At 34.5% G+C, this 13,265-nt stretch overlaps 2 protein-coding genes across 3 annotated transcripts in view; one reads left to right on the forward strand and one right to left on the reverse strand.

The window, feature by feature from the left end:
* Arhgap6 (Rho GTPase activating protein 6) overlaps positions 1–13,265 on the reverse strand; it is a 472,030-nt gene that overhangs the window by 112,383 nt on the left and 346,382 nt on the right. The window lies entirely within an intron of this gene.
* On the forward strand, positions 3,790–10,642 carry Amelx (amelogenin X-linked). Its single transcript, XM_048796469.1, has 4 exons — positions 3,790–6,007; positions 7,941–7,988; positions 9,403–9,447; positions 9,722–10,642. Exons 1-4 carry the CDS (start codon positions 5,924–5,926, stop codon positions 10,223–10,225), a joined length of 681 nt encoding a protein of 226 aa, XP_048652426.1. The 5' UTR covers positions 3,790–5,923; the 3' UTR covers positions 10,226–10,642.

Below are 13,265 nucleotides of genomic sequence, written 5' to 3' on the forward strand. Positions count from 1 at the left end.
ATATGACATAAATGACTCTACATATATTCCTTAACTTAGAGCAATATTTTCAAGGTTTTCCCACACATCAATAATCTATTCCTTTTTATGGCTGAGAAATATCCATATAAATATTGTGGTATCTATGTGTGTCCTAGACTTGGATATTATAAATACTCACTAGACTAGAACTAAGTTATCTTCTCATCTTATGCCTGGTTTATTTCATTTCTCAGTATATTAGTTTAAGATTTAGACAATACATGTATCATGATGTGATTTTTTTTTTTTAAATAGAAGTTTGGAAATATTCTTAACTTCTATCACTGAATTTTATATAGTTCAAGGAAGTGTTGAAGAAGTTACCAGCTGGAAATCTATTTGGTGCTCTGTCCATGATAGAGAGGCCATTAGCAGAAATAATAGCCAGAATGGGCAGCAGGAATGACAACACAGTAAGAACTAGTGACATTGCTGGCACTGAGGTCCTACTATGGATTTCTTTTTCCCTGTAGAATTGGAGATCATAGGAAAATAGTATTCTGACATTTTACATTTGTGTAGGCAGCTTCTGAAAGATAAATGTATGTTACTAAAGCAGATAATAAGATTTTTCTGTCCAAGAACAAAAGAAGAAAAGAAAACCTTATATATCAAATCATGATTGTAATAATTTCCAACCTTTTGACTGATGAGTTATTTCCTTTGATTTCTTGAATTTTCTTATTTTCCTCCTCCAGAAATTAATAAATCATCACTTTTAATATTGGATCATATTTAAGAATCAAAATGCATACTGAATAACGTCAGTAGCAGTCTTCTATTGATACTTTCCCAGTTTTCAGGCATTATGGTAACTATATAAAGGAGTCAAGTAGCTAAGCTAAGTCATCATGGGTCAATGTCCCAACCACACTTCTGCCCCAGGCTGTCCTCTGCCAAAGACCAAGTTCTTTCCACCATATCATGTTGTTTTTATTTAGAAAGTACTGATCTGTTTATGTGTCTGTTGAACCCCAGTAGGAAAGTGCAATTTACTCTGGTTTATTTTGTTAAATAAACAGGAAAAAAAATGCTTGTTTTTACATTACTGTGCTACCTCTATTAACATGGATGTAACATTTTCACTCCCGACAGTTGCCAGTTAATTATAACCCAAACAACACACTATCCATGTGCATATAATTTCCCTTATTGAAAGTTGCTACACCAGATAGTTACCAAATGCCTACAGACCTTTCAAATTACAAGCTGTATGAATTCTTCCTGTGAATGTTTATATTATTAAGATATTACCTACTTGCAATCCAAAAGGGCTTTCTCACTTTAAAAAAAATATTGTGCTTTTTGTCTTGGATTTTATATTTGACTTTTATTTTCCCTAAGATTTAGACATGTATTGTCTAAATCCTAAGAAAGTATGTTAAGTAAACCCAAGGTCTATGGAATATCTAGCATTACCCCTCCTCACTCTTGCTGAACATGAATGAGAGAATATTATAACCCAAATTTCTTGCACTTTTCCTGAATTTATTGTATTCAAAGATTGTTTAAAAAATAAAATAAAATCTGAGTTACCCAGAGACTTTCAGGAATGAGTGTCTTAGATAACTATGGTTAATATTTTGGTGAATATCTGCCCAAATTGATAGAAGAGGGAGGGTGGGAGAAAGGATTTTATAGAAGGGAGACCATTCTTTTTCATCTCAGCTATTCAATGATCCATATAAATCACTACATGATTTCTTTGTCTGTGAAGACTTTACATCAACTAAGAACATTTTCTATATGTCATGGATAACTTTTGTGCATTTTAACCAATTAACTGTACAGAGATTACTTTGTATGAGAGATTTTTTTCCATGTACAAAAGAGCTCCCAAGGAGGTATAAGACACAATTCATAACTTCCAAGGATTGCAATATGGCCAAAGTCTGAAATTTTATCAGAATCAATTAGTGGCAAAGTACGTAAGTTCTGAAGATGGCACAATTCCCACACCATCTCAATTAAAAAAGAATCCAAGAGAATGACATTTTTTTAGTATCTGCAGAAACATTTAAAAGCCAATTTTTACTCCAGTTACATAAGAATACCTATTCTTGAAATTATTCCAGAATATTGGTCAATATTGGACAATCCTGGGCCTGCCCTAATAGAAGACTCAAGAGTTGAGCTCTTACAGATGACAAGAAAGACTTGTAGATCTCATAATAGTGGACTTCTCCAAAGATATACTTCAAATGCTGGTAAGATCCAAGAAGTAAAATTCAATGCCATTAAAGTGAAATTCTTGTACTTTTCTCACAGGTGAGCCATGTGAGCAGCCCTGCTCACCTACAACATTCCTTTATTTGTAGTGAACACATGCTTCTAACAAGCTTGGACATGTAGTTTTTCAGCACACTGTAAATTAAAAATGGTAAATTAGAAGGGGAGAAGTTGCAAGCATAAGCATCCTGGGTATAGCAAAATGTGATGTGCTGCATCCAAGAGAAAGAATAACAATTACAAAAAAATGGCAAAAGAACTCAATTATAATTCACAAGGGTGTTTATACACTTATCATTTTGGAGAAGAGCTTTTAAGAACAGTAAGAAATTCACATATCATTTGTTCCCTATTGTAATACCAACAGTCTGAGATTCATAGGTGTTCAACACACACACACACACACACACACACACACACACACCCCAAAAGAATGCACAAGTAAATAAAGACACATTCTGGGACCATTTGATTGTATTTGCCTCAGAGACATTGCCATAGAAGAAAATATTTTATGCTTAAGATTCATTTTTAACAAAGAAAAGAAATATTTAGCTTCAAAAAGCAAGAGAAATAAAAACATAAGTCCTCTGAAAATGTTATAGCCTTCATGTAACAAAATAAGTAGTTGATCTAGTGAATCTGTTGTCTTTTATAAAGTCAGCTTATACATAAATGAAATACTGGCTTACAGAAAAATATCAATTAAAACTTTGTATTTTCTTCAAAACTTCAGTATTTTTTATATTTTATTATTTTCTTTTCTCTATATTTTACTGGCATATTATAATTATACATAATGGGTGTGATTAATTATATTTTATTATCATGTATGAATTGTATATATTTGGGGTAAAGTGTAAAGTTTTAACACATGAATACAGCATGCACTAATCAAGTCCGGGTAATTAGCATTTCCATCTCCTTATCACTTCTTCATGCTTGGAGGCTTTGTGCTCCTCTCATCCAGATTTTCTTAAAATAGATTAATGTTAACTACAGTCATCCCCCTGTTCTGTGAAACATAAGAACTTAATTTTCTATTTAATTGTGCTTTGGTATTTGGCATCCCATCTTTCCTTATTCCTCCTCTCCCTATCTTTCCTAGATTCTAATCACTATTTTACATTCAGACCAACTGTTTCAGTTTCCACATTGGAAAGAGAACAGGCAGCATTTTCTGTCTTTGTCTGGCTTATTTACCTTAACATCATATCCTCTATTTCCATACATTTTGCTGCAAATGACAGGATTTTATTCTTAGTGACTGAATAATATTCTATTGTGTACGAGTTCCACATTTTCTTTATCTACTCACCCATCAATGGGTACCAAGTCTGATTTTATAAAGCTCTTGTAAATAGTGCCTCAGTAAATATTGTCATGGGTAGGTATCTCTTTGGTATGCTGATTTCATTTCTTTTGGAAATATACCCAGAAGTAGGATTTCTGGGTTATATCGTAGATTTCTTTTTAGTTTTTCAGCTGAACATTGGGAAGTTACATTCTCATTTCCTCCAACAATGGGACATCCTTTCCAGCTTTTGTTATTGTCATTTGCCAACATGAGAAAGTGGAACTGGTGTGGGCAAAGGTAGGATGCCATACAGAGAGAGATCAGGTTTCTTTTTGGAGTAGGGGAGAAAGGAAAATATTCCCTGTGATATGTTTTTTGTAGGCATTGAAATACATTTTAAGTGTGCTGTCTGGCATATACCATGTCTCTTTCTTTGTACTTTCTATGTTAGTATAAGTTTTGCTACAGTAATAACCTTGAGGTCATGATTGCTTGGATAGCAAATAGGTTTCATGATGGGCCCAGAAGAAGGGACTTTGTTCCCTGTTTTGGTACACTTTAGAGTGGTGATAAAGGAGTAGCCACAGGGAACAATGAAAATATCTTAAAGGACAGCAGTAGAGCACTGATTATCATGAAATTATGATCCCTCAGAGACATACAGGGGAGAGCTTTGGGTTTTTACCAGAATGGGGGTTTGAATCAATGTATCCTGATCTGAAAAGGCTGGACAACCCTTGTGGCCATTGTGATTACACTAGGGAAACTCAACCATCTACCTTTTTTTTTTTTTTTTTTTTTTTTAAAGAACAATGTTGTTTGCTAGAATGGCAAAATAGACAATGGTATAATACTTCTTAAAACTAAATTTGAATATATCAGCATGTGCTGTCAACTAATTTGCTGACTTCAAAACAACCTGATGAAACTTTTCCCCTCCTAAACCTATTATTGCCTGTAATGAAAGACTCTACATGCACTAATCACAACATACAGCCTTAATGTTGATCACAGCTTCTAAAAATTCATGATATGGAGATTTTTAGTTATACTCAACACTTTTTTCATTCAGAAGCCTGATTGGTTGTTCTAGATGCCATGAATGATATATATTGGACTTGTAGTTGGAAGAAATCTAAAGGATCAAGCATCCCTGAGTTTCAGACAGAAACTTACCAGAATACATTCAAAGGTATGTGGATTTTATTCATAATTTGGTATATTTTATTGTGCCTTTTTCTGAATTTTATGTTTCAATGCAAATATATTCTACATTTCTAATACTTTATGCCATCAATAGTTAGTTACTTCTTCAGTTGGACCATAATTAAATTAGGCCCTGATTTATTTAGATGAATCATTTTGCTTTATAATGCAGTAAAGTGTTTGTATGTATTTATTAAATTTTAGATTCCAGAATCCCAAAGCTCTTTTTGAGTACATATTTTTCAACAAAATGTTTATTTTAATTGCTTATCAATTAAAATAAAAATAATGTTCTCTCAGGCTGTGATCCACTTCTTCAAAAACCATTTTATTTAATTTTTATAAAGTGGAATCATCAACAGAATGTTTTTTTTCATATTAACTCAAATATTAAAAACAGATTTAGGAGGTAGAAAACTTCAGCATACTTTTAATAGTCAGCATTATTACATGTGATATATTCTTTCCACATAAACATCAAGATTTTTCTTCTGACAATTTTCCAAGCCTGTCAATAATTTGTGTGACAAAACAATGTGAATATTTTGGGATAGCCTGACAGTGCAGTGTCAAACAAAAAGATGTTATTGACTGAAGATGGAATCTTTTAGGCAAAAATCATTCAAAATTCAGTAAAGAATCTCAGAATAGTAGTGCTGTCTTCTCTTTTTTGTTCAATCACATCTTTAACTCCATCTCTGAAATTCAAAGGTGTTGAACTTCACTGAAGTTGAACTTGCCTGAAGTTCTATAGATGGGAACATTTGGAACATCTCACTACCTTCTTAATCTATTTTGGAAAATTACTTAATAGCTTCTCAAGTAATTAGTCTTTGTTTTTAACAGTAGCAATGCCCAGGTAAACTGTACAAAAATATTTCTGTGGCTTCTTGTTCTAAAAGTATAAAACATTGTGCACTTTGACAACTGACCAATCTTTTAGAATATTTATAACATATAACTTGTTAAGCTCTCAGCCTCATTTTAAAATATATTTTTATAACTATTGTGACTGCAGAAAATAATATGGACTGATAACTTGAAATTGCATATGAATGAAGTCACCTCACAAAAATTGCCCCATCTTTCTTATTATCAACATATTAATGTAGATTATGTATGTTTTATGGAATATTAATTATGTTCACATTTGAGAAGAGTTAAGAAAAGATGTTGTTAACATTTCAGAACCATCAAGAAATGGGGACTTGGATTTTGTTTGCCTGCCTCCTGGGAGCAGCCTTTGCTATGCCTGTGAGTAAAATACCCCTTGAATAAGCTTAGAAATAAAAATTTGTCCCATAGTTGGTAAATTTCAGGGTTTAAAACAGTATAAGAACATACATACTTAAATGTCTCTGTGTTGAGTAAAACCTTAAGGAGTTGTTTTCTTTTTAAGTATATTACCAAACACCTCCTCCAAAGGTTCTGATTCAGTACAGCTGGGGTGGGGCCCAGGATGCTGCATTTTAAGAATTACTCCCAAGAGGTTCTGTTGAAACAACTTGTAAATATCACTGTCCATCTCTACGTGGAGGAATCTTGTGAAGGGACCCTTGAAAGGTTTCCAGAGAAAATATTTCATCATCCTTAGGAAAATAATACAAAACTATCTAAAACCAATTTCTCACAAGTTTTCCAATCTCTTCTTGCCCTCCAAATACCACTGCTGTTACCCTGGAATGGGTAAAATTTCTGTGTTAGGAATTCCTGTCTTTGAACCATTTCCCTGTTCTCAGAAGCCTCACCCTTTTGGGCACATCTGCTAAGTAGGTAGTTTGGCTTTGTTGTCCTACCTATGCCCAAAACATATTGGTATGTTTTACATTCTAATGTACCAAAGACTAGGAAATCTGATCCACTCTGTAGACACAGGTACTTAAGGGCAGAGAGCTTAGGTCACATAAAGGCAATGCCTTTTGGTGGCATAAAGAGCAGTTGATACAACCAGAAGCCAGTAAGCTTGCATACCTGCCTCCTCTCTTCCTTTCTTACCCATTAGACCAAGATTCTGTGCTCTGCCTTCCTGAAATCCTGCATTGTGGCAATTCCTAGCCCCTTGAGGGACCCCTGCATTACAAATTCAGCCCCCTTTCCACTCCATGATTCAACACCTGCACTCCTAGAGGGCTTATATCAAGACAGTATAGGAAATGCAGTTACCTGACTAAATTAACTCATACTCACAATGAGAGTGAATAACTCCTCTTATAAAATACAAGCATTTAAAAAAAATAGAATAGTCAACTCTTAATTAGCCCCTTGTCTGAGAGAGTTTCTTCATCATGCTCTCTCCTCTCTTCTGTACACCAGGGCCATCCACAATGCCATGAGGCAGGCATGAGTGACTTGACTCCCACTTCAGAAAGAACAGACAGTCCTGGTTTAGATAATTATTCAGGTTGCTCATTAGTTTGCACATTCAAATTTCTGCCATAAATCCATTGATAGAATAATAAAAAGGATTGGCCTAAATGTCATAAATCAAGGCTTTCATTGTCCAGGAGAGGGATTCAGGATATTTCTATTTTATCGCACCCATCTTGTTCTCACATTCATTAAAAATTCCCACTTAGTTGTTCCTTTTGTTAGGGTGTATGTGTTATTTATTTATTTTGCCTGCTAAGTATGAGGAATCCTTCTGATACTTAAGCACTTAATAACCTGATATATAAGAAACCTTTTGTGAGACCATTCTTTTCACCTTGGTATTTTTAAATTGTGTTACAAAACATACCTCTCCCCAACATGGAGTGTTTCTTCAAAAAGTAAATTGGTGGGTGGGATATGATAGGATTCCTTGACAACATGGGGTGGATGGGCTTGTCTGATCACTGGAGAATGAATGTATGATAGCTTCTATTTCCAGGTCTCCCACTATAAGACTATAGCCCTGGAGAAAGTCATTTAGTTGTTTTGGACCTCTTTAAAACAAGAAGGCTCCTCCTACACAGTATACATGTTCGAAGTAAAAGTAGATCTCAAATATATTCTGCACTATATAGATTTTTTTAAAAAGTATCTTCAGTCTCCCTTAATGTGAACAATATTGACTTAATCTGTTCCTTTCTCCTCTTTTCCTCTCTCTCTCCCTCTCTCCTCCCCTTCTCTCTCTCTCTTTCTCTCTCTCTCTTTCTCTCTTCTTCTCTTTCTCTCTTTCTATTCTCCTTTCCCCTTCCTATAAAAGCTACCACCTCATCCTGGGCACCCTGGTTATATCAACTTCAGCTATGAGGTAATTTTTCTATTTACTAATTTTGACCACTGTTTGAGTTAAAAATGTGCTGAGCTCAATAAAGACTAGTGTGTTGATTCTTCAAAATGTTTCTCAAATGGTCCCACTTTTTCAGTTCCCTCTACTAGCTTCCCAGTTTAAGCCCTGGCAGATGGCCTTAAGCCTGCATTGTCTCAGCACCCTCCCATTTGGCCACTCAGACTCAGTATCTCCTCTTAAATATGGCAATAATTTTATCCACCATGAACTACCACTTAGGGAGGCTCCATAATAGGAAAGAAAGTGAACTCTGCTTAAACATCCTTGTTTTATCCCATCTCATAAAATGTGGGGATTGGGTAAGATGTTATTTAAGATCCCTTCTAGCTCAAAAAATTCATGATTCTAACATGTTCACACTCCATGTGTGTCTCTTATTGGCTTTACTGAAAGATAAGTGACTTAGTGATATCTACATGAGAGACTCTGCAGAGTAATGGAAGCATAAGAGTTCTAGAAATTGGGTTAGGTTTATTCCCAAGCCCATACTAAGTCCATAATCTTGGGTAAATCATTTTCTCTCTGAAAATGTTTTACTCATCTGCAGATTAGAAATAATGATAACCACACTTCAAAATACTGTTTGGAGGAGAGATTAGTTAGTGGATATGAAAAGCGCTATATCACATGTAACTTGACAAAGGTTAATAACTAATTAGAACAAAATAAAAAATAATAATTTTAAATTTTACCAATTAAATTCCATACTATTAAATGAAGGAGCCCTAAATCTGAGTTTAGCCAAGTATATACTTTTCAGAAAGGGATGAAACTTTTACTTGTCTCATAGGTTGAGGTTACAATCTATGAGTCTGTTTATACATACAAGCTGAAGAAAAATGTTAGTAAGAATTTGAGGCAAGATTTTCTGATAAACCTTAAATGATTGACATATTTGACCAGTAAACATGTGTTTCAAGAATGACAGTGTTTCCACCTCCTTTAATTCCACTGTGTCATCAAATAAAAATAACTAAATTAATGCTATATCACATTATGATGTCATAATTTTTTTCCTTGTTATTCTCTTGCTGTAGAATTAAACACAATTACTACTTTTGCAAATGCAGTCAAGCTAATGAACATCTTTAAGGATTCATGATCTTGTCCACAAAAATGAGTGTGATGATACTTGCCTCAAAACATGTGAGAAAACATGAAAAATGTGTGAGATGCATGTAACACAGTGCCTGACACATAGGAAGCACCAGACAAACGTTTACCTTCTTCTTTCTTTTGTAGAAATCACATTCTAAGGCTATCAATACTGACAGGACTGCATTAGTGAGTCTATATTTCATACTGCATTAGTGAGTTTACATGTTGGATGAAGCTAAATTAAATCAAATGTATTCTAATATCTCTTTCTTTTAAGGTGATTACCCCTTTCAAGTGGTACCAGAACATGATAAGGCAGCCGGTATGTAGATATTTTGTTCTTTATTCCCTTAAAATATTTAGGTATGCATTTAAATTCCATTATTAAGCAAAATATCATGTCTACTCCACATACAGACACTAATGAGAATTTTAGTTTGTAAAAGGTCATATCTGTGTACATAGTTGAAAATTCTTGCAAAGGAAAAAAATGACTAAAATATTCATATGGTCATAATGACAAAGAAATCATTGCTACTTCTCCAGTTGGAAGTCAACTGAGCCAATGGTAAACCTGACTCTCTGTTTCTCACCAGTATCCTTCCTATGGTTACGAACCCATGGGTGGATGGCTGCACCACCAAATCATCCCTGTGCTGTCTCAACAGCATACCCCGAGTCACACCCTTCAGCCTCATCACCACATCCCAGTGGTGCCAGCTCAACAGCCCGTGGCCCCCCAGCAGCCAATGATGCCAGTTCCTGGCCACCACTCCATGACTCCAAACCAACACCACCAGCCAAACCTCCCTCCACCTGCCCAGCAGCCCTTCCAGCAGCCCTTCCAGCCCCAGTCCATTCAGCCACAGTCTCACCAGCCCGTCCAGCCTATGCAGCCCATCCAGCCCATGCAGCCCATGCAGCCCATGCAGCCCGTCCAGCCCCAACCACCTCTGCACTCCCTGCATCCCCTGCCACCACAGCCACATCTGCCTCCGATGTTCCCCATGCAGCTGCCCCCCCTTCTTCCTGATTTGCCTCTGGAAGCTTGGCCAGCAACAGACAAGACCAAGCGGGAAGAAGTGGTGAGTATACACTGAAGCTGCTAAGAGACAAATCCTGGGGGAAAATGGCACAAGAGAATTGTGCAGTTCTAAATTCTCAAACAACTCCGGATGTAAAGCTGTAGTAACAAGCATGTTTTGTAACTTTATATTATAAATCAGTTTATATATATGACTAGGTAACTAAGATCATATCTTTTATGGTGGGTTTAAATTCTGAAATTATTTAATTCTTACCAGAATATATAGTACTGAAACCCTTTACTTTTGAGAGTAACAATAAAAAATATCAGTTTTTATATTTAAAAGGTTTGACTAGCTAGAATAGGCTAAATTATTAAAAAAAGGAATAATTTTGGGGAGTCAGAAGGTACCAATATTTGAACAAGGTACAAAAGGTCGATAGAAGCTCTCTTTAAAGACCTAAAGGAAGGTTACCTGTCTATAGTAGACATCTAACTTGAATGAGGCTAAAATACACAATTATATTCTTTTTTTAGAGCTGAAACTCTACAGATTAAGCTTTTAGAAAGAAGTTGTCACAGTTTAGCACTAAATGTTCTTCCATTGAAGCTCTTTCAAACAAATGGGGATAGTCATTATAACAATCCTTATCATATCTATAAACCCTATGAGATTATGTGATTCTGTCATATATATGTATCCAAATATGACTCTAATTTATAAATGCAATTGATGGTTTTCTACTGAGAAGCAGAAAGGAGTGAGGTGGAAATGACCTGGATAGGGAACCAGGGCACCTGGGCTCCATTTCTGGTTTTGCCCTCAAAGAGGAGGTAGTATTGTACAAATTATTTCAAGTTTATGGGTGTTTTCCCTTCTTTAAAATGGGAGGAAGAAACGAAAGCAGATAATTTAAAAATATCTTTTCAAATATAAATGCCATAGTTTCCTAATAAACAATTATAATGTGTCATACATGGCTTCACAGTTGTGAGCATATTTATGGAGAAGAATAGGCAAAATTTTTGAAAATTAACCAGGATTGAATAATCTGGTGCCTACCATTAATTAAAATATATTCTTGGTTTGTATAGAAAATACACTTATCAGGGCTGGGGTTGTGGCTCAGTGGTAGAAAGCTTGTTTAGCACATGTGTGGGGTGCTGGGTTTGATCCCTAGAACCACATAAAAATAAAATAAAGGTATTGTGTCCAACTACAACTAAAACAAAATATTTAAAAATAAGAAATACATTTATCTCTTTATTAATAATTAACATCATTGACTTTATTATGAGCTCATGCCTTGCTAAAGCTATTTACAGAAAGGTGATTTTGGCAGGGAGTTCAAAATCTTTAAAACTCAGTTTCTTCCTGTTTAGAATTAGTATAAATATGATAGATTTTTAGAGTTGTTTTATGGAAATGAACTAAAGTGATGTGCTCAAAGCCTGGCAGGCAGGAAGTACTTGATGAATTGTAGCAATTGTTATTTATAGGCTTTAAGTGTTGTGAAGTTAGGGACCTAATATCTAATGACAATTACATAAGAAAGAAACTTAGGAAATTATAGCTCAACTCAATGGTTGTACATTTTTTTTTGACAAAACTTAAAAGATACATGTTATTGCAAATAATACTCACTAGAAATGTTAGTAAATTATTTAATTGTTCCTTTTGGTATTTTTTCCCAGGATTAAAAAGATCAGAAAATCACAGAACTGAATTAGATTCTTCAGTTGCTTTTAGAAATGACCCAAGAACTCAATGATTTGTGCCTACAATCACTTAGCAAATTCTGTAACTAAAAATAAGTATCATTAGTAGACAATAAAATGTTTTAAAAATCATTCATGTTTTTGTGTTGAATTGAATTTTCATGTCACCTGAGAGAAAATACTATAAATAAATATTCTTGAACAAGGTAGGAACTGTTTGTTTATCCCAATGAACTGACCATTTGTCAGGCAAATAAAGACTACCTCTTTTTAGCAAAACTCTACTATCTCAATTTTTTTTAAACATGGAAGTTTATATGTCAGCAATAAGAGCTGATGAAGTGGAAAAATTATGAACACATACAGTAACTGAACCTGATCCAATGGAGGGAAGTTTAGAAAAAAAATCTTTAATTGGAAAAGATAAACTCAAAAAAAGGGTCTATATTATAAAACAAATTGAGACTTGGAACACTGGCTTCATACTTCACACCACATTAGCATAATCAAAATCTGGTCTTTTGATCTCATTTTATAGGAAAATATTTTTAATGAAACTAGTGGCATGTATAATAGTACAATAAATTTAAAATTATTAAAGTAATTAGTCTGCATAAGAAAAATTTAATAATGGAGCTTTAAGAATCTCAGTGACTTTATATACAGATCATTTCTTTCACTTCATAATCTTTAAGATGATAGATTCTACTGCAGATTCTTCAAAACATTAACAGATGTATAAAATGGACTCAAAACAAGTTTTCTTTCCCACTCTTATTTATATTTGACTCTTTTTTCCTCCTACACCCACACAAAATTGTAAACAGTATTCACAGGGTTTATATTACACAGCACCCACAGCAACTTTATTCCAGTACCTTTATGATTAAGGCTCATTAATCATTTTCTGGAATGAATAAATATAACTTTACTGAGAGGGTGTTGATATTAAAAGGAAAAAGTTGATATTTAATAAATTAGATTTAGTGAAAATGTAAGAAAAATTTTAATTAATTGTCATGGGCCAACTTTAATCAACTGAGTAAATATTAATCAAGTATGCTCTAGGACAAGAGACTCTACCTTGTACTGGTGAAAACAGGAAGTCCCCGTGATTACAGAATTGAGAATCTACCAAAGAGAGAGCTCACCAACACTGAGAAGAGAAGGCCAAATGGTATTAATTCTATAACAAATGTACATTTAAAATTTTCAAGCAAATATGGCAGCCATCACTAGCTAGGTGTCTATCAGTGTTCCTCACCACTTCTTCCTTGTTGGATGAGCTGAAATGAATCCTAGCATCTGACCTTCCTCCACTTCTGGAATGATGACCCAATCTACTGTCCCAGGGATCAAATGTCCATTCCTCCATACCAACTATGGCATCAATT

Source organism: Marmota marmota, unplaced genomic scaffold, assembly GCF_001458135.2.
Source record: "Marmota marmota marmota unplaced genomic scaffold, marMar, whole genome shotgun sequence".
NCBI classification, from domain to species: Eukaryota; Metazoa; Chordata; class Mammalia; order Rodentia; family Sciuridae; genus Marmota; species Marmota marmota.